General features: G+C 41.6%; 2 protein-coding genes across 3 annotated transcripts in view; one reads left to right on the forward strand and one right to left on the reverse strand.

Annotated features, from left to right (window-relative positions):
* Positions 1–3,878: 3,878 nt before the first annotated feature.
* Positions 3,879–19,404, reverse strand: RWDD4 (RWD domain containing 4). Its single transcript, XM_059384187.1, has 7 exons — positions 19,155–19,404; positions 16,449–16,529; positions 13,368–13,477; positions 13,138–13,285; positions 11,288–11,405; positions 8,678–8,869; positions 3,879–5,732 (listed from the first exon to the last, which is right to left on the reverse strand). The coding sequence occupies exons 1-7, from the start codon at positions 19,176–19,178 to the stop codon at positions 5,713–5,715; spliced, it is 693 nt and encodes a 230-aa protein (XP_059240170.1). The 5' UTR covers positions 19,179–19,404; the 3' UTR covers positions 3,879–5,712.
* Positions 19,405–19,601: 197 nt separating this feature from the next.
* The window catches only part of TRAPPC11 (trafficking protein particle complex subunit 11), a 44,720-nt gene continuing 42,537 nt past the window's right edge, over positions 19,602–21,784 (forward strand). For both annotated transcript variants that reach the window (XM_059384023.1, XM_059384024.1), the window contains exon 1: positions 19,602–19,785. The gene's annotated coding sequence lies outside the window, so the exon portion shown is untranslated. The remainder of the gene's footprint in view (positions 19,786–21,784) is intronic.

The raw sequence follows: 21,784 nt of genomic DNA on the forward strand, positions 1-21,784 counted from the left end.
ACACACGTAATGATGTGTGTTGGTGGAGGTGTTAGGTGACCATATGAGGTAATCATTTTGCAATAGATAAGTGTCTCAGATCATCGTGTTGTGCCTTAAAACTTCCACCATGTTGTAGGCCAATTATATCTCAATAAAGCTGGGGCAGGTGGGGAGACAGGGACTTCTAGAGGCTTCCTACTTTGCTCAAAGCCGAAAAACAGACTGGGATCACAGATCTGAAGGTGAATGAGTTGACCATGTGACATTTGAGGGAGAGAGTCCCAGGCAGAGGCAAGAGCCAGAGGAGAGCCTCGAAGGCAAGGAACATGGCGGCCAGTCTTGGAGCTGCAGTTACAGACAGCAGGAGACCACAGATCCGGGTCCCGTGGGCCAGTGTGAGCTAAAAATTGTTGAAAGCAGTTACTTACACGGAGTGGGAATAGGGATAGCAGGGGTGTGGTAAGGGAAGATTACCTTTTACATTGAAAGCCTTGTGGAACTATCTGACTTTTCAAAGTATATGTACGACTTTGATAAAAATGAAAAATTAATCAAGAATTTTAAACCACTGACATCCAAAGGAAAAATATAGAAAATAAGGGAAAATCTTAACAGATGGCTTTTGTTAGCATGCAGTGGGAGTTATGCTTTTCTTTTAGCAGATGGATGGACATTCTTATAACCAAACTCCATGATTTCTCAGTTATCGTGATTCTAAATAACACCCATCGATTTAAATTTCTATCTTTGAGCAGCGCCTGGAAGGTAAGGAATATTTAGTTCTGTGTATTCAGCATTCAGCCAGTGAAACAGCAAACTGATGAAATCTAGATTTTGTGATCTTCAGAGACACAGAGATGAGAAAGGAGAGGAAGGTTTCTACAGCATTTCGTTTCTTGCACTTTCATGTTTAAAAAAATCATTATTAAAAAAAATCATTATTAGGTAGAATTGGAAACAAGTGTGATTTTTTTTTAAGATTTTATTTATTTTTTTTGAGAGAGAGCGATTGTGAGCAAGAGAGCAGAAGCAGAAGGAACAGCAGAGGGAGAGGGAGAAGCAGGCTCCCCGCCCAGCAGACAGCCCGATGCAGGACTTGATCCCAGGACCCTCAGATCATGACCTGAGCAGAAGGTAGATGCTTAATAACCACTGAGCCACCCGGGCGCCCCAAGTGTGATTTTTAAGAACAGAAGACATATCGTGAAACGAATGTAGGAATTGATGAAGTGTTCGCTTCCACTGAAACCTCAGTGAGATTCACACGCTGCAGGACCCCGAGTCCAAGTCTGAAGATGGGCCTTTACAAAGAAGGTGGGTCGTCAGGTGACTCAGAAGAGCACTGCCCTTGGGAGAAGGACAGAGTCTCCCCTTGCACGGAAGCAGGAGAAACACAGTATGGGAGCCCCCAGGATGGAAATCTGCATGGTCAGACCGGTCTTCCTGCAATTTCAGGCATTAAATGCAAACCTTTCTCCTCACCATTCTGTGCTTGAGAAACTGTCATCACAGGACAATGTTCAAGGTTCATTTCCAGCCCCTCAACGGTGAAGCAAGAAACATTTTCATGTGCGTTTTTCCCCCTGTGTGAAGTTTCCTTTTCTAAATTATAATCTCCTTTGTTAAGGAAAGGGCAAAATGGGACATGGAGATGGCTTGTTGCCTGAAATACCAAAAATAGCGTCCCAACAGGCCAAAGCTTTGTGGGGGCCACGGAAGAGGAATGCTCCAGAAGGCCGCAGGGAGACCCATGAGAGGACGTCCAACTTCCCAGGTGCCCGCAGCCACGAATGGGGAGGAACAGTCGGGGGGGGGGGCATTTCCTGTCTGTTTTCTTACCCCCATCAGCTGCTGACAACAATTTATTCTAGAAACTAGATTTATACGGGAAGCCCAGGAAGAAAATGGTTCTTTCTCGAGGAATAGGAGAATAGGATGTATTTTTCTTATGTTTGGTTCTATCGGTCAGAAGTTAAAGCTGTTGTAGTTGTTACTGATTGAGGCTTTAGCCCTCGCAGTTCCTTGTTCTAAGGCTGTCATGTGGACGGTAAAGCCCGCACAGCGCACACGATGATCGCCACCCTGTACGCCTGAAAAGAATGTCACATTGTGTGTCACTGGATGCAAAGTTTTAAAAAATTATTAAAAATTTCCTAAAAATTTTTTAAAAGATTTTATTTATTTGAGAGAGAGTGGGAGTGGGAGAACACAGAGGGAGAGTGAGAGGGAGACAGTGGACTCCCCGCTGAGCAGGGAGCCCCATGTGGGGCTTGATCCCAGGACCCTGGGATCATGACCTGAGCCGAAGGCATATGCTCTGATCAGTACTTTTCTTTTTTTTTTTTAATCAGTGCTTTTCATACTTTTTTTTTTGCCATGAGTATCTTTAAGAAATAAATTTTATACAGTACTGCACATACATACCCCAAACCAAAACAATAGGTCACATGCACGCAAAGACCCTTAAGACATGTGATATGCACTGGTATTTTCTGTTGAATTTTGTTCTCTTCCATTCCATCAGGAAAATTTCTGTTAAAGACCCTCAGTGAGGGGTGCCTGGGTGGCTCAGTCGTGAAGCATCTGGCTTCAGCTCAGGTCATGATTGCAGGGTCCTGGGAACGAGCCCCACATCAGGCTCCCTGCTCAGCGCCAAGCCTGCTTCTCCCTCTCCCACTCCCTCTAGCTTGTGTTCCCTCTCTCTCTCTAATAAATAAAATCTTAGGAAAAAAAAAAAAAGACCCTCAGTGAGTTTCTTCACTAATGGATCCCACACACACAAAATCTTCAGATCATTGACTAATTCCTTATTATTTTGTCACATAATTGGAAACACTGAATTTAGAATCCCAGATTACCAGATAATCCCTACCAGATAATGCCTCTTGTTATATTTTTATTCTGCGGACTAACCAATGACAAAACAAATCTGTTATGACGTAGCATGATTTCTAAATTCATTCTTTTTTTTTTTTTTTTTAAAGATTTTATTTATTTTATTTGACAGAGAGAGAGATCACAAGTAGGCAGAGAGGCAGGCAGAGACAGAGGGGGAAGCAGGCTCCCTGCTGAGCAGAGGGCCCGATGCGGGGCTCGATCCCAGGACACTGAGATCATGACCTGAGCTGAAGGCAGCGGCTTTAATCCACTGAGCCACCCAGGCGCCCCTAAATTCATTCTTTTTAAAGCGATCTCAGATTACCCTCTGGAACACCGGCCACATCTCTGTCCTAACTGGTCTCTTCTGAAACAAGGTCTGGGAAGGCACACGAGCAGTTATCAAGCAGAACTTCTGGAAAGCTCAAATCACCCAGCCGACCTAAAATGGGGGGCCTGTGAAGAAATAATGCATAAAGATTCCAAGGTTGGGACGCCTGGGTGGCTCGGTCGGTTGAGCGCCTGCCTTTGGCTCAGGGCATGATCCCAGGGTCTTAGGATGGAGTCCCACGTGGGGCTCCCTGCTCAGTGGGGAGTCTGCTTCTCCCTCTGCTTCCCCAAGCTTGTGCTCATGGTCTCTCTCAAATAAATCAATCCAAAAACATATTCAAAAAAAAATTTTTTTAAGGGCACCTGGGTGGCTCAGTGGGTTAAGCTGCTGCCTTTGGCTCAGGTCATGATCTCAAGGTCCTGGGATCAAGTCCTGCATCGGGCTCTCTGCTCAGCAGGGAGCCTGCTTCCCCCTCTCTGTCTGCCTCTCTGCCTACTTGTGATCTCTGTCAAAAAAAAAAAAAAAAAAAAAAAAAAAAAAGACTGGGTATCCCTTAGCTTCTTGTCAACTCATGAAACAATTCTTTCTCAATCCAACATTTTGAAGGAGGGTGCACCTTACACCGTAAGTCTGTGCAAATTTGTAAAATCAACAATTCTCTATCAACTTGAAATAAACACAGAGAAGCCACTGTGTATAATTCTGGTTTTATTGCTCATTATTTATGTCATTCCATACAGTTTTAGGTAGACAGACTTGGAGAAAATATACTGGGAGTGTTGAATAGACAGTGGTAAAACAGATGAGAATGTTCCAGTGCTTTAGAGAAGGTGGTCAGAGGCCCCGCTGCTACCATCACCCCCCAAATTTGTACATTTCGTATAAAAAAGAGTAAAAATAGTTCATTGGCATTTAACTAGCATTATTCTTTGTCATCTTTGAACCACAGTAAGCCTGAACAACTTCAGAATCTTCAGAGCAAAACACAATTTGTTCCACGAGCAGATCTGTAGTTTCAGTTTCTTTAAAAACAAGCAAACAAATAACACAACAAAAACCATGTACACACCCCCAAAAACGAACTGGTGTATTCCGGTGGTCTTGAATTGTAATGCTTCTATTAGTTCAAGATATAAAGTGTGATTTAGCTTTTGAAAACCAGATTACACTTCTTTACCATAATTGTATTTACTGTGTAATTCCAACCATTTAACTGAGCCTAATATTAGCCCAGTAAAAGCCACGCATACAATTTAAACTGCTCTGATGCTAAGGACATGTCTTTAGAAGTTCATTATTCTTTGAAAAGTCAGACCCGAGCTGCACAGGTGTAACTGGAGGAACCAACAGTTTACCCTTCTAGAACCAGCAGCAGTTCTCAGGGTTCTCCAGCCAGGGAGTAAATGTAGTCACCATAAGTCACACAACACATCAGTGACTTCCTGGTTACATGTCACTAACAGTTACCCTACTCGTGATTAAAAAAAAAATAATCAAGCTTGTACTATGATTCAGCATTTGAAACACTTCTACGTTTATTACTATGAAAACAGATGTTCAGCCTGAGAAATCCACATGGCTACTTGAAAAGAAACAAGACCTGAAAGGTGGTTTTATGTTAAACCATTTAGAAGACCTGTTGCGAGAGAACCAAAAACACACAGTGGCAGAGAAACAGGAATTTATTAAAACCACTGTCTCCCAAAAATACAAAAATTAAATATTAAGGCATCTTTTACTCCCATCTTGGTATATGCAGCAAAGAGAAATGTTTTCAGTGGGAACCAGCACTTCTACTCAAACGCTTCTGAATGTATTTGGCAGATTTATTTTATATTCCCCTATTCCGCATACAGCCGAAAACTCTCATGGTCAAACATCATGACCCAAAAGAAGAGAAGAGTATGAACAGATACTCATTTACTAAAAATAAGAAAGAAGTGGTTCACCCTTGAAAAATAAAAAGGAACTACAAAGAATATTATGTAGTAAGTTCAAATATTAGTATTTAAATTTCTCTGGAGCAATTTACGCTTCAGTAATTAAGAGAAAGGAGAGATGAAGACTTTATTAAGATGAGAAGTCTATTAAAATGGATCACACCACAGAGCAACTGTTTACTCAGTATTCTGATCCACTGGGATAAGAGTTTCAAAAGGGCTTCCTACTCCTTTAAAAAACAGCCAATCCACTGGAATAAGATCATATAAATTCACATTGATTATTTATTTTTTCCCATTTTGTCCATTTACAAAGATCAACCATCTTCATAAAGTATACTAAACGGTAACATTTCACCTTTTATTAAGGCAAGTTTGTGAAAATAATTTAATACAACCAGATCTTTTCATGAACTTTCAGCTTAAAACATTTTTTTTTTACATAAGAAACATACAAAAAAATTGTTTTATAAAAAGCCACCTCAATACCAGAAAAGAGTAATAATGAAGGATTTTGAACCCAGTTTCCTTCTTAAAGGATGTTTTTCCCTTGTCTTCAATTCCAAGAACTATTCGTCTTCTTTAGAGCCAGTTTTGCTTAACTATAAAAAAGAGAAAAAAGACATCATCAACAAGATTAAGCTATCATGTTATTTGAATTCACTGTTTTCACTTACTATGACAAATATTTACAGTTGATAGAGCAACAGGCAACAAGTTTCGTGTAACTTAACACCATTCACTGCATTCAGTATATTTAACTACTTGTCAACTTTAGGCTCAGCTACTTTAAAAAGGATTCTTTAAAAACACAACCTGGGTGCCTGGGTGGCTCAGTGGGTTAAGCCACTGCCTTCGGCTCAGGTCATGATCTCAGGGTCCTGAGATCGAGTCCTGCATCGGGCTCTCTGCTCAACGGGGGACCTGCTTCCCTTCCTCTCTCTCTGTCTGCCTCTCTGCCTACTTGTGATCTCTCTCTGTCAAATAAATAAATAAAATCTTAACAACAACAACAAAAAAACCAAAACAGAAAAACCCCACAACCTCAATAGAACAAGGAGGAGAAAAAAATCCCTCAAAGCTTTCCAAGAAATAAATTGGAACCAAGAATACACAAAAGGTGCCATTTACAAAATGAATGACATTCTTCTATTATTTTCACAAATAAAGTCTTCAAAATTTTAAAAATTGTGGTTAAAAAAACCCACATAAATTAAATACAGTTTAAAAAATGCGATCAAAATCTTAAATTGCAAGTCTTTTCTGATAAAAATCTACAGAATTTAGCAAATGGGGCGAGGAGAGCTCCCAAAGAATACACAGACAATTCTGACCAGAATAAAGACCGAGCCACCAAGAAATCCCCACTGAACCCAAGCCCTGAGAACCCCAGAGAATGTGGGAAGCTGTGAAAAGTAGAAACTGCTAAGTTTCTAGAAGTTCTAACATTCTGGCCTCAGCTCCTCTTCCCACTTCAAGGATCTTAAAGAGCTTTCTTTTAAGTATATGTTATACCTGCAGTGCTTGAAATTAAAACTGAAGAATTTTAATTCATGTAAAAATAAAAATAACAGTAAACCCATTCTGTAATCACCAAACAACATTTCTTAAACGAAAAGCTGTGTTTTCTAAAACAAATTAATAGGACTTAATGCGAAGAATAGTATTCTTTTACATTTTTGCAAACTTCTTTATTACTGAGCTCAACAGGAGACCGCTGGTTTTTCACAAATCTGCTTCTATAGTAAGGCAGGTATAATAGGAAACAACAAACAAAAACACAGTACCAGTATTAAGAACAAACTGAGTTAATATAAAAATGCACATACTTAGATTCTAAACCTACTCATTATCTTAGAAAATTCTGAAAAACACAATATAAAAGCACACATTCTATTAATGCTCTAAAAGAAGAGTATTAGTGATGGCGTCATCACTTTTCATGGGGCCTCTGGTAAACACCACAATTCACCTGTGAGAATGAGGAAAAAAAGGCCAACAATATCTTAACATTGTGATGTAAATAGTTTTGACCTTGTTGACACCCAGAGGGCCCCAGGACCTCCGAGGGATCCCAAGATCACACTTGGAAACTACTGGTTTAGGGTAACAGACTCTGAGTCCAGACCACATCTACGTGATAACTTCCCTCTTACAAAATATCTTCGTCTATTTCTCGAGATTACTGGATTATTTAAATCTTTATTTCATTTAAATTTCTTGAAATTCTAATTTATATTAACAATTAAATTCTAATTTATATTAACAAATTATATATCAGTTTATATGAGAAACTAAATTTCTGGAGCTAGAGAAGGAGGAGCGCTAACACCTGTGGATTAATCAGAATATTTTTGAGCCCAATTTCTGCTGCAGGCGACTTCATGGAAAGGATGCACTCCCATTCTGAAGTTTGAAGCTTTCTTTTTTTTAAGATTTTATTTATTTATTTGACAGAGAAAGACACGTCAAGAGAGGGAACAGAAGCAGAGTGAGTGGGAAAGGGAGAAGCAGACCCCCCGCAGATCAGGGAGCCTGATGCGGGGCTCGATCCCAGGACTATGGGATCACGGCCTGAGCAGAAGGCAGATGCTTAAGGGCTAAGCCATGCAGGCGCCCCTGAAGCCTGAAGCATTTTAAAGGAGTGAAACAACTTGGTTGGTGAGGTAAATACAAGCACACCTGGGACATGAAGTATCCATCAGGCATCCATGGAGGTGGGACCTGGGTAAAGGAGCCAGCGGGAGAAGCCACGCCCACACAGACATCTCCTGTGCGCTCAGCCCCTTGCCCAGGAGGCAGACCAGAAATACTGCTTCTTTATTCCGACCTTAGCTTACCCCACCCTATTCCCAGGTAATATTCTTGTACTAGACACAAAGATTATTTTAAGCAGTTTCTACAGCAAAGGTACCCTATGAACTTTCAAATAAACTTTCAAATAAACTCTGAGAATATACTGCTTATAATTACCCATATTTCTAGGTCCCCACTAAAATCCTAATCTTTAACTACCCTTGGATCACATCTTCTCACAGCAGTAGTGGCACTAGTTGGCATGCAAAACTCATGAAGTCCTACAAAGAAGATTAACTGAACATCACTTTAATATACTGGAACTTACAAATAAGAAAAATACCAAGAGAAGTCGGCAAAAAAAACCTTCAATGTGAAACAGAAACAATTCTAAATAGGAAAAAGAGAAAATCCTTCTTGACGATAATGGGAGCTCCATCTAGAGTTTGCCCTTAAAAAAAAAAACAAAAAAAAAAAAACGGGGGCGCCTGGGTGGCTCAATGGGTTAAAGCCTCTGCCTTCGGCTCAGGTCATGATCCCAGGGTCCTGGGATCAAGCCCCACATTGGGCTCTCTGCTCGGCAGGGAGCCTGCTTCCCCCTCTCTCTCTGCCTGCTTCTCTGCCTACTTATGATCTCTGTCTGTCAAATAAATAAATAAAATCTTCTAAAAAATAAATAAAAAGAAAAGAAAATCTAAAACTGAAGGTGTAGGAAAGAAAAGAATGGGAAAGATACTTCAAAAATACTTACATGCTGAAGCAAAAAAGGAAACAGCCATCCCAGTAAAATTCAAAGGTTGAGGGGGGAGAAAAAAAATGGAAGATATAAATTTCATTATTTGATGATAGACCGATAACAATGTTTCAAAGCCCAGAATGTAAGTATTATATACCTTCACCACATCAACCCAGTTCCATCCTCGAGGAAGTTCTCCTTTGTGATCTACAGGACAAAAAGAGTAACTTTATTTCTAAGACCAGACAGTAATTTTTAAAGCAATGAATGCTCTAACAGATAAGCTTTTATATATCACTCTACACAACAAATAGACTAAAATTTTAAATCATGTATTATTAAGCTGGAAAACTAGTTTATCATCATTGTGAACTGAAAGCACCATTTCCAGAATATCTGCAAAGTGATTTAGACGTACGCCCTTCTCACATTTATTCCATTTCCGCTCAAGACAAAACTGTGATATTAAGATAAAAACACGGAGGTGAGTTGGAAATGCCAGGAAGAGGAGCTAATCAACTTACTAGTTTCATGCACTTGTACAATGCTACCCTTTTAATAAGGTCATGGCTGATTTAAGTGAGTTGTGTTACTTTACTGCTTTGTGAGGGTTTTTAAACTCCGAAGCTAGGCTCAAGACAAGAGTCCTTATAAACCAATGTCTGGCTTCCAGATGAAGAGGAGGCCTAGTCAACTTATTTATTAACTTTTGTAGTCTGATAAAAAATTAATTATTTAACTTAACATTGTTTAATCTGACAGGTGTTTAATCTGCTGGGAGTGCCTGAAAACAAGCTGAAACTTGACATAAAAAATTCACAGTTTACAAAGTGATTTTGTTCTTTTAATAGAATATTCAAACTTAAAGAATACTTTAATAGATATTAAGTGTTTTAGTTTAAAAAGACGTGATTTCCTTTATGCTTGATATTGCTATATACATCTCATTTTATGAAATCATCAAAATTTGCATTCAAAACAAATAGATTAATTTTACATAAGGGAAACAGAAACTAACCTCCTAATTTCTTACAGGACAGAAGAAGTATTACTGGACCTCAATCTTAGATGCTAATGGCTCTCTTGTCCTTTATGCCAGTAAGAATCTTATCCAACTGTTTATTGGTTGTAAGGGGTGTGGGGCAGATCACCAGTTTTATTAATGAAAACTTACCCACGGTAAGTTTTATTTAAAATGCAAGTTCCAAGTCACTAACTCCTGCACCACAACTATAGAAAGATAATGCCTTTCAGGTGGGCATCATCAAAAGAGATGGAGTTGGGGAAACAGTAATGAAAGGAATAATCATAGGTCATTGTGTATGAAAGCGACAGGTAATGAACTAATGGGCAGAAATGCTACAGCATTAACAAAGAAATTAACCAACATCCTAGAAAAGAGATTGCAATGACTAACAATTCAGTGCTTTGGTTGTTCATGCTTTAATGTTAGGTATAATGGAGCCCCAGATTTGTTATTTCACAAACCATTATGACTTCAAAAATGTGTTCTGAGGGCCAACAAAGGTTGCTATCTTTTTGTTCTGCCACATAGGACGTTAAACAAAACAAAAACAAAATACCTGCCATCATTTTATAAAAGGGCATTATTTTAAACTTCCTCACCAAAGAGTCAGTTCTTTTCAATCAAGGGCAACTTGTAACCTTATACCAAGAATACACACACACACACACACACATACACAGATACAGACAACAGTATACATGGACACACTTATGTATAAGTATATAAATATATATATTTCCTCAATTGGAAAAAAAAGTTGACAGATCGATACCAATTTGCAAAAACAAAGAGATCAAATATTATTGGTGATATGAGGTGGAATTTATAATTCTCTTCTAAAGGTCCACAAAATGACTCTGGTTTAGAACACAGAAATTCTATTCTTTTTTTTTTTTTTTTTAAAGATTTTATTTATTTATTTGACAGAGAGAAATCACAAGTAGTCGGAGAGGCAGGCAGAGAGAGAGAGAGAGAGAGAGAGAGAGGGAAGCAGGCTCCCTGCTGAGCAGAGAGCCCGATGCGGGACTCGATCCCAGGACCCTGAGATCATGACCTGAGCCGAAGGCAGCGGCTTAACCCACTGAGCCACCCAGGCGCCCCCAGAAATTCTATTCTTAAATCTTATGCAAATTATTTAAATAAATCAACAGACAAAAACAGTATATTATTTATTGTGCTAAGACCTAATGGTACAGCAAACTTCATTTCAAATGAAAGCTACAGTTCAAAGAATTTTTAGTAATGCACGTACCTGCCAGAGAGGTAAACAAACAGGAAAGTCCCAGACATGGGACTTTCGATACAAGGTAGGACACACTTCTGTATGCTATTCTGTTTCTCACCCTCAAGACCCATTTATAGTTATTCTGCCACTCACTTACCTTCTCCTCAAATGGTGAGCTCTTGCGGTGAAGTAGTGGTAAATATCTTCCATATACATCTGTGACCTAAGACAGTGTCTGATCCCAGTGTTCCAAGAATGAAGAACAGAGAACTACTCCTCGAACTCGAAATATACTTATTAAGCACTCACATCACACTAAAAAGCAACCCATTTCTGTGTGTTATTAAAAAAATAAAATAAAATAAACACAAACCTGTTTTATCTGCCAGCTTACGTTTCTGGGCTTTCGAAAGCTGTTCTTTTTTCTCTTTTTTCTTACTTGATGGGGCTGTATTAGGAGTTTCAACGGAGATGATACTGCTTATGGGTATCTAGAAAAAAACAAATAATTCCTGTACTAATGCCTTAAAACTTACTGAATTAGATCTGTAAAGTAAAATAATGCTGCATTATAATATCCATTTATTAGATCAGGTGCCATTCGTACATTGCTTTCATTCTTCTAAACGTTCCCATAGAGAGACTTACATGATGTTAGTTCCATTGTTATAACCAAGCCTCTGAGAAATAAGACCCGATACCAGCATTATGTTGAAGCTCTGAAGTTCTAAGGTAATTTTGTAATTCAGTTAATTTGCTTTATTTGGAATTTTAAGTATGTCTTTAGAAAAATCACACGGGCCTACCTAGAAAACCCGGATTCCCTGAAGAAATGAAGAAAATCTTCATGAATGAAGAAAAATATTTTGGGGGCGCCTGTGTGGCTCAGTTGGTTCAGTGTGTGACCGCTGATTTTGGCTCAGGTCACGATCTCAGGGTTGTGAGATCATGCCCTGTGTCGGGCTCCGTGCTTACAGCAGAGTCTGCTTGAGATTATCTCTCCCCTTCCCTCTGCTCCCCCCCACCCAATAAATAAATAAAATCTTTAAAAAAAAGAAAAAGAAAAATATTTTAATTTGGATTCACGTAATCAGAGTGTGATAGGCAAAATTTGAAATTCTTACTAGGTGCCAAGCATTGCTGTAAATGTTGTACACCCTGGTCTGACCCTTACTCAACTCTTAAGAGGCAGAAGCTACCATAATCCCCGCTGGACAGAAGAAGAAACTGAGCACAGTGAGGGTAAGACAGCGGCCCCTACCCTGACCAAAACAAAGTCTCAGGGTCAGTGATGCAGCGAGGAGCCGTGAGGGTTTTCAGGGCTGCCTGGTGAGGCCCCCCGTCCCCCGGCTCTGCTACCACTTTCTCCCGCTCGAGAGCTGCCCACAGGGCTCTTCTGTGGCATCAGGGTTGCGGCAGCCAGAGCTGCTCAGGTAGAAGACCCAGAGCCTTCGCTGTCAGGAAGCTGCCGGCCTGCTTTACAGAACTCAATGGACTCTGGCCTTGGAAAGTCTCTCGGCACAGGACTGGGTGCAAAGGGTTCGAAAAAGAGATGCCTGCGGCATAAAAGGTGATGATTTCCTAAAATCCTTCTAGAAATAAAAGAACTGTTTTCCTATTCATGAAGTCTCTTAAAGCTTGCACCACGTTCAGAGCGAACTGGGACAAGATTATTCCCAGCTAAAGAAGGCTCCTGAAGAAAGCAATTTCCAACATATTTGGGCGCCGCGTACGAAATCCTCCATCTGAGCTTTATGGAGACGTCAAATATGGTTAATACATTTAAACAAATATTTGGTTCAACAGCACCTCAGTTGTGGTGGGCATGGGAAGTATTCTAATCTCACAGGAAGGGTAAGATCTATAGGATATGATTTCATTTTTAAAGTTAAATAGGCACTGAGAAACCTTGAATTCACGATTACTTAACTCAGATGTAACTTGTTTTTTTTATTTCTTTATTTTTAAAGATTTTATTTATTTATGTGAGAGAGTGAGAGAGAGCATGAGCGGAGCAGAGAGCCCGATGCAGGGCTCGACCCCAGGACTCTAGGATCATGACCTAAACCGAAAGTAGACACTTAACCCCGACTGAGCCACCCAGGTGCCCCTAACTCATTTTCAGTCTAACAAGAAATCTTTCAATTACAAAAAAAAAAAAAAATACTACCTAGTAAGGACGAATTAGTAGGAGAGTGAAGCCAAAACGAAGCACAAGCTCACCGTAGAATTCACAGGCTGATGATTCTCCATGAACTGGTCTTTATTGTCCTTGGCATATTCAAACAACGTGTAGGTCATGGCAGTCCCAAGATTGACCTCCACGGCTTCCTGTAACTTGGCTAATATGCTCTGCTTTACAGCTGACGATCTATAATGCACAAGAAATACATGGCTGAGAGAAAAGTAAGCGACAGTGTTACAAAAAACAATGAAAACGGAACACTACTCACATGGTGTTGTTAAAAAAAGCGTTCATAGATATAATTGGAGGTGTTTGGGGATATGTTTCTGTCCAGGAAATCTCTATTAAGAAGGCTTTGGGATCACCATTTTCACCTATCTGAAGAAAAGGGAAATCTTAGGCTTGTAGAAAGTGACACAAAGACAGAATATTTATTTAATTATGACTTTGAAAATGATGAATCACTGCCAATGCTCATAATCAGATCAGAAACATTGTATTCTGGAAAGTTCAGGGTACAGGCTGAGGCCTGCCAGGGGTTGAGAGCCATAGTCATAATCTGACTTGGTGTCCACAATCTTTCTCTCCAACCAGCCCTCTGGCTTTTTCCAGTATCAAGAATGTCTAATATAAATTTTTGTTTCCATCAAAGCTTTCTGAGGACAAAGAATACATATCAATTGTGGGGGAAAGGAAGAGAATGGACAAAAATAACAATCCACGAACTTGAAAGGCCCAATCTTCGCCCTACGTTTTCCAATTGCCAAATCAGACGAAGCCTTAAGAAGGAGGGATTGATACACTTTAGCACAATTCCAAGACCAGAAAAGGAAATGTAAAATTTAGAGGAAAAAAAAGGGAAAGGTAAAGAGATAAGGTTCAGGAGAGCCTTGGGCTAGGTGAGAACTTTCAAGATCTACTCTCTGTGCAACCTTCAAATATGCAATACTATGTTACTAACTACGGTCACCATGCTGTGCATTAAATCCCTCATTTTTTTATAGCTAGAAGTTTGTAACTTTTGACCCTCTTCACCTGAATAACTTAAAAATGTCTTTCCTATTTCTTTTGCTTTCCCCACAACTTTTCGAAGTTTTTAACATCCATTAATGAGCCTTGCCTGAAATGATCATCATATTGGTGGTTGCAAAATGGTGATTTTTCTAATAAAATTATGGAATGATTCATGAGTCAGCATTTCATCCTTGCAAAGGGCTATGCCAATCTCCTCTGTAATATTTTTAGTATATGTGCTGCTTTTTCTATTTATTTTTAGACAACAATAAGAGATTAAAAAATTTTTCACCCCAAACTGTCACTTGCCCTTTATTCTCTGACCACTAATTTTTATTCCCTTCCCCTCAGCATCAACCACAAGACACACCAAAATAAGGTGAGGCTTAGAAATTATGTCAAATAATCTTAGGGACCTATTGATATATATTTACATAAGTTGATGACATCATCGGTTTATGCTTGTGTTTCAAATACAGAGATAATGAAAAAGTGATAAAAGTTACTTGCTGTATGCAGTCTACTAAGTCCTTACGCAAGGTGTGTGTAGAAGCGGGGGGGCCCTGTGCCCCCTATAGTGCAAGGTACAGAAAATACAAAAACAGAGATAAGACCATTCCTGTCTTTAAGGGGAGCAGAGATTTAAGTAACTCATGAAACTGCTGCATGATTAAAAGTTTAAAAAAGACACAGAACAAAGTAGTAAGAAATGGGGAATGGCCAATTCTGCTCTGAAGTCAAGAGAGAGATAGAAGAGGAGGCCCAAATATGTCACAGAGGAGCCTGAGGTAGGCATTAAAGAAGAAGTAGGTTGGATGAGGGGCGTGAGGTGAGCGGGGAGCAAAAGATGTGCCCACGGGCACAATATTAAAAAATGCAGGGAAATGGTCCACAGGCTACTGGGTCTAACGGACGGTAGTGGCAGGGAAAGTCTGGAGAGGCAGTGTGAACCAAACAGAAGGGCCCTGAGTGTCAAGCTGAGGAATTTAATCCCATTTTTTAGGTAGGAGAAACCCATGCAGAAACGCTTCTCAACGAAGGAATGGGGTAACTATTGTGTTTCAGAGAGTCACCTAGTCATCTGCAGGACTACTGGTGGGGTGTGGAGGCAAGCTTCAGACCAAACTGAAAGGGGAGAATGGTCTAGGAGGTTACTGAACCAGTCTGCTAAACAGGAACTGAGGGGGCTTGACCAGGACCCAGTCAGACCTGTATCCTTGTCCTCTGGCTCTCAACACATACAAGGTTTCCAAATTTCATGTTTTATTCCCTTGAGATCCATCCTGTGGTCACAGCGGAGAATCCATCCTGTAGGACACACACACGTCCTACTACGTTCCATATACTGTGTCAACAAGGGACCACACTTGTTAATACAGATGTTTAGGGAAGTATGGGGCAGTTCTCAACCTCCCATTTGCTAAGGGGAAAGTGGCAGTGCTTGGGGACCTCTGGGGAGGCAGCTGGATTCATATGGAAGGGCCTAGCACTTGACCCCAGTGTTAACCTTGGCCATTAAGTTTTTTTGTTGTTTTATCTATGGAGTGGTGTAAGGGCTGTTGAGCTTGAAGGAGCCAAGGAGACGGGAGAGTCTCTAAAGAAAGTAATGATAAAGAATTTATCTTCTCTAACAGTCTGTAATAATGACATATAAGAATCCCTTATCACATAATTTATTTGAATTGATGATGTGAATAACTGTAAGTCTTGGACCGAAAAGCTTTCTCACACCACTACTGTTTATAATCATCTGGAGAGCTGGTTTCTGTTATTTACTTACAAAACAAGATACTGGTAATGTTTCATGTTGAGAACAGTTATGGACAAACTCCCTTTTAAAGAATATGTAAAAAAAATATTCACACATATTGTTAATACAGAATTAGGAAAGTATCAACTTTTCTTGACTATATCATAGGGTGGGGAAAATAATACTAGACTTGGAATAGAAACCAGGATTTTAATTCTAGTATTTATCAGCATCAGCTGGGAAAGCTTGGGAAGTTATGACTTAGAGACACGATCTTTAAGGTTAGAAGGCAAGACCATGTAACTTCTAAGGTTTCTTCCATTTCTAACCTTTGATCATTCTCTCACAATAAAAACAAGTTTCTCTTAGTTTTTAAAAAAGTTTCTGAATGGTTCCCCAAAGTTAAAAATAATTGATGTCACGGTGATGAGCTTTCATTCAAATGCTTCGGAAAATCCAAAGAGGTAATTGGTTTAAACAGTTGAATTTAAAAAACCAAAATCATTAAAAAAATAAAAGCACTTTCAGCAACCCTCAATCTTTTCTAGCAAAGTAGCAAGGGCTCCTAGTCATGTCATGTCTTACCCTATATTGAAAGGAAACTGGACTTAACTCCCGGAAACTTTCGTCTCCTTCGTAAATGGAACGCAGAGCTTCCAGTTCCATCTGGAAAAAAATAAATGTATCAAATGAGTTTTGTTTAGTGGTATAAATGGATTAAACATAGAGGGTGTTTAGTTTCTGATTCAAGCCCACTCAACTATGTAAAGTTTAGTTACTTTTATGGCCTTTGATGTTTATAATAAAGGTATATAATATATGTGCAAATAGTAACACAATGTGAATACTAATACTTCCTTCAAAGTTATGTGCCAGGAACTCCTGAGCATTTTACAGTGCACTGTCTCACTCGTTCTTCCTTCAATCCTGTAAAGAATATCTTATCTTCTCCTTTCTACCCGGGAGAAAAATAAGTCAGTTTAAAGTAACTTTAGATCATGTGTCCTAGGCTAGGATAGAAAGAGCGTTACACTTGGAAATGGGAAATACAAAACACAGTATTACCCCACTATTTACATGTATTATTTATGTTTGAAATCCTTCCCACAGAATGATATGAAATTTGAAAAAAACACCTGCAGATCACAAAAAGAACTTAAAATGATGGTTAGAAAGAGGTTTGACAAGAACCTACCCAAGATGGGATAAAAAGGACTTCAAGAGAAAATGTAACTAATAATCCTTGCCTGGAAATATTTCTTAGAACACTGTGGACTGACAAATGGGAAGACTCAAAGACTGTTGGAATTACCGAGGAGCCCCTGAAGAAGAGAAGCAAAGAAAGACAGTACTTTGATATATCCTTTAGTTTTCAAAAAGATGCACATCGTGAATGCTACAAATTAAAGGGAGACAAAATTTTAGAATAGATTATTAAAGAAATAATTCGTGGGGGCTGAGGAGAATAAAGAGTAGCAGTCCCTAAGCCTTGGCAAGCATGTGAAAAGCAAGATAAATGTAAACAAAAATGTTAGAGAGGATAACTTGATTGGTACATTGAGGAAAGGCACAGAGCCCAGGTCTACTTGGGTTTCTCTTGCTACCTTCACGTGAAAAAAATACCGGATTTCAACTGGATTCAAGAACCAAGATGAGATTAGAAAGAGTCAACTTACTCAAAATATTGGGCTACTCCTCCTACCCTTAATCCTTTCTTGCATTTTAACTAGTGAGTAGGACAGGAACAAAAACTGAAGGCAGGCTTATGAAACTGATGAATGACAATTTGATGGAATAGTGAATCATGCTGGTGGCTGAATAAAAATTCAAAGTGTCCTAGAAAAACCATCTAACAAGAGGAAATTTTATAGGGTAAGTGGAAGAACATGTCTTTAGATACCTAAACACAGTAGAGGAAGAAAGAAATTGTTTTGCACAGAGCACTTAATGGGCTGTAATTGACAGAAACTAGAAAACGGTGATGCCACAATTTTAAAAAGGGACATAAATAAATTTATAATCTGTCCACAGATACACAATTCCAAGACAAGGAACAAAAAGAACGGACATATGGAGAAAAAGCGAAAAGGAATCATTTAGTAAGAGCAGAGGGCATCGGAAAAAACGGGGCAGGAAACATTTCAAAGCTCTGAAAATCAATCGTGCGGAAGAATGGAATTCTGTTGTTAAAATGGACATCCCTGCCCCCCCCCCCCGGAACTTTAATCCAGTAAATCTGAGGTACAGTACAGGCACTTGTTTTTCTAACCACCACCCGGATGAGTCTAAGGCAGTGTTCCATGGGCCAAACTTTGAGAAACATGACATGATACACTCCAGGCGCCTCGACTTAGAAACTCACTTGGCAACAACAGTTTAGAAGCGATTTCAGGTATCAACCAGCTTGTTGCCCTTTGGGTCCTTTCAAGGTAACTTCCATTCCAGGGATTCTATCACATCTATCTTGTAGAAGTGCTAACTTTGAACAAACATATTCTAAATGAAGAGTGAATTACTTGGGTAGGAGGCTCGCATTCTAGTTCGGATTCTACCCCACGCTCACCGGGCAGCCCCAGGGCATCCACTTTACCTTTGCAAAACTCTGGACGCATTACACCATTAGGTGGCTCCCCTAGAGATGACCTGTATCATTCCCCGATCACATGATTCAGTGTCAAAGTGGCATTTCATGAGAAAATCGCGGAGCATAAACTATACGAGTCGGACGGTACGTGTTCGCTCAAAACAGCCTTCATTTCCACCGGACAACGACCAGATGGATAACTGATTCCACCAAACAAAAAGGCCAGAAATCGGTGACACTTTGTGTCATGATTTTCCTCCACTGGAAATTTAACTAACTCAGCTCAGTCTGTCCCTACCAGCCAGGAGATTTTAAACATTTTAAGGTGATCAGATTGCAAGAGGCTGAACAGGAACCCTGGGGACTGAAGGCGAGGCAAGAGCACTGGGTCGCCTTCCAAGGACACTCATCCTTGTTATTAAGGTGGCGTGGGGCCACCCCCGGGCTTGCAAAACTGAAAACTCCCGGGAGGAGCGGAGGCAGAGGCGGAGGCTTCCCGTTGCCGCGTGCCTGGCCTCTCCTCGCAGGACACCCGGAAACTTGGGGCACCCCAGCCAAGGCTCTGTCCGCTCGAGGGGCGAAGGCACGTGCGGGGCCGCTCGTGCCGGCGCCCGGTCCCAGCCCGGCCTCGGGGGCTCAGCCGCCTCCCTCGGAGCCGAGGCGCCGCGCCCGCACGGGGAAAGGGGCATTCGGCCAGCGGGACTCACCTCCTGGTCCTCGTTGGCACTCATCGCGCCGGCCGCGGGACGCCCCCCGGGAGGGCGTCTGCGACCACGAGAAAGCGAGAGCAGTGGCCCCGCGCCCGGGGCGTCCCCCTTCCGAGCCTGGTCTGCGGGAGGCACACCCCTGGCGCCGCAGACGAGAGTCACGCGCGCCCCCGGCCTTCGGGCAGCGCGAAGCCGCCCGCTGGGGGTGTGTGGGCGGGGACCCCGAGGCCGCGGAGGGTGGGGCGCCGGGGCCGCCGGGGAGACGCTGCGGGGCGGTGCCGCCGAGGCTCCGCCTCCTCCTCCTTCCTGCTCCTCCTATTGGCTCCTTCTCTCCCCACCCCTATTTCCTACCCCCGTAGGAGACGGGCGTCTTCCTACGTTTTGTGGAGCGGCGTTAAGTTTCGGGACGGCGGTTGGTGCAGAGCGCTGTCACTCAGGTGCAGAAAGTGCTTCCTGTGCCGGCGCGGGCGGGTACCGGGAAGTCTCGCTGGCGGGCGCCGGCTCCGGGGCGGTGGCGGTGGGGACGGGCCCTGGCGTTCTGCAGGCCACCCTGCCTGCTTCCCTTCGTCTTCCCCCGGCTTGCGGCGACCGGCCACAGCTGCAGCGGGCCCGGGGGGGCCGTGCGGCCTGGGTGAGTCCGGCCCCGGAGACCCGCGAGGGCAGGCGAGACCGCCGAGACAAAGCCGGTTGGGGGCGGCCCGGCGTTTTCCTTTGGCGTCTGCGGGGGCAGTCCTGGCGTTTCTCTTCCAGCCCCTAACGAAAAGACGCGCCCGTATCTAGGCCCTTCGGGTTTAAAGGGGAGGAGACGGGGGCGAGAGCGTCTGCCTGGAGGGCTGCGGCGTTATTTCTCCCTTCCCTCATTGGATTCCCAGGGCGGAATGCTGAGACCCCGGGGACGGTGTCTTTCTAAGGTGGTGGCTTCACGGTGTCAGCATCTCCCTGCCCCCCACCCCCACCCCCGCTCCAGCCCGGCCCCAAATGGTCATTCCTCTCCGAGTCGTCTTGTAGTCCTTGCTGTCCTTGTGTACTACACCGTGAACCTCCGTTAATTAAAAAACATAGTGACCACATTGCTTTATTTATTTATTTATTTATTTTTCCTTACCTGCCCCTGGATTAGGTCGCCCGTCTTTGCTGTATGTCATCCTTTTCAAGAACCTTCCTTCCTGTTTTCCACGCCAGCTTCCAGATTCCTGGCTCCGGCGTGGCACGGTCTCCCATCCAGTGGGCTCATTCACGACTTTCGCCCCTCCTTCCGTGTCAGACTTTGTTAGTTGCCGCATCGGCTTCTTCCAGGAGAGCTGGGAACGTCCACAGACTGTCCTTAAGAGCCACACAACCTCAGCACCTGTCCTTTGCCAGTGTTTTTTTCCCATTCCCATCCCTTTGCTGTGCAAGAAGCAGTACCGTCTCACGCGCCAAAAGTTCTTAAATAGTATGTGGCAAGAATTTCTGATAACGGTTTCCCCGTACAGTGATTTTTGGGGTCAGAATGACCGTAATTTGAGATGGGCTTACTGTCCATTATGATAGCCAGTAGCCCTGTGTGGCTATTGAGCATGTGAGATTGGCTAGCCTGAATTCACATGTGCTGGGAGGGTACAGTTCACATCAGATAATGAAGACCTGGTACAGAAAAGTGAAGTATCTCATGAATAACTTACATTAATGTGGAAGTGTTAATATGTTAGGCATATTGGTTAAATAGAATATTATTAAAATTAACGCCACCTTTTAAAAATATTTTAATATGACTAGAAAATTTAAAATTATTTATGTGGCTCGCAGTAATACTTCTTTTGGATAGCACTGATTTAGAGCTTTGTAAGTCGTTTCTAGGTCCCCTTATTTCCACTCCCATTTTCAAAGACCACAGCTAATTCTCTTGAGCCTCTGGTGGTTTTAAATGAAGAAATGGACTTTCGGGCTCTAATCTAGATTCCCTGGTATAAAGCAAAGGCCCCTGTCTCATGTGTTTTGACCATCTCTTCTTAATTTTCACCCCCAAATTCCCTAGAACTAGAGTTTTTCTTTCTCTGAACTTGTGAGCCTTTGCCCTCCTAGCTTAATCCTGTCCAGAAAATATCTGCTTAATTAATTTTAAACATTCTGTGTCTTGTAGAAATGTATCATCTGTGATGAACTTTCCAAATCATTTATTCAATACCCATTATTCCTTCAGTACTTAAATGTAAGAAGCCTAATGATCTTTTGAAAATTAACTTTTCAGTTAAAAATATTTGGTTATCAAGTGGTGGCACAGTGCTTTTTACTTTTCGCAAAAATTGCATTTGAGTTCTGTATGTTATACTGGTGAAGATCACCTTTGAAAAGGAACTCTTGGGGCGCCTGGGTGGCTCAGTGGGTTAAGCCGCTGCCTTCGGCTCAGGTCATGATCTCAGGGTCCTGGGATCGAGTCCCGCATCTGGCTCTCTGCTCAGCAGGGAGCCTGCTTCCCTATCTCTCTCTCTCTCTCTGGCTGCCTCTCCGTCTACTTGTGATTTCTCTCTGTCAAATTAATAAATAAAAAAGCTTTAAAAAAAAAAAAAGAAAAGGAACTCTTTTTTTTTTTTTAAAGATTTTATTTATTTGTTTGACACAGAGAGAGAGACAGCAAGAGAGGGAACACA

This window comes from Mustela nigripes, chromosome 18, assembly GCF_022355385.1.
Source record: "Mustela nigripes isolate SB6536 chromosome 18, MUSNIG.SB6536, whole genome shotgun sequence".
Lineage (NCBI taxonomy): Eukaryota > Metazoa > Chordata > Mammalia > Carnivora > Mustelidae > Mustela > Mustela nigripes.

What these genes read in the sequence shown, in the direction of transcription:
- RWDD4 (XM_059384187.1), bottom strand. Translation starts at nt 19,178, where the DNA reads ATGAGTGCCAACGAGGACCAGGAG. An exon ending in CAGTTTCCTTTCAATATAGG is followed by an intron (nt 13,478 to 16,448) that starts GTAAGACATGAC and finishes CCTTTTCTTCAG; the next exon opens with ATAGGTGAAAATGGTGATCC. An exon ending in TTCCTTTTTTGCTTCAGCAT is followed by an intron (nt 5,733 to 8,677) that starts GTAAGTATTTTT and finishes TCTTTTTTATAG; the next exon opens with TTAAGCAAAACTGGCTCTAA.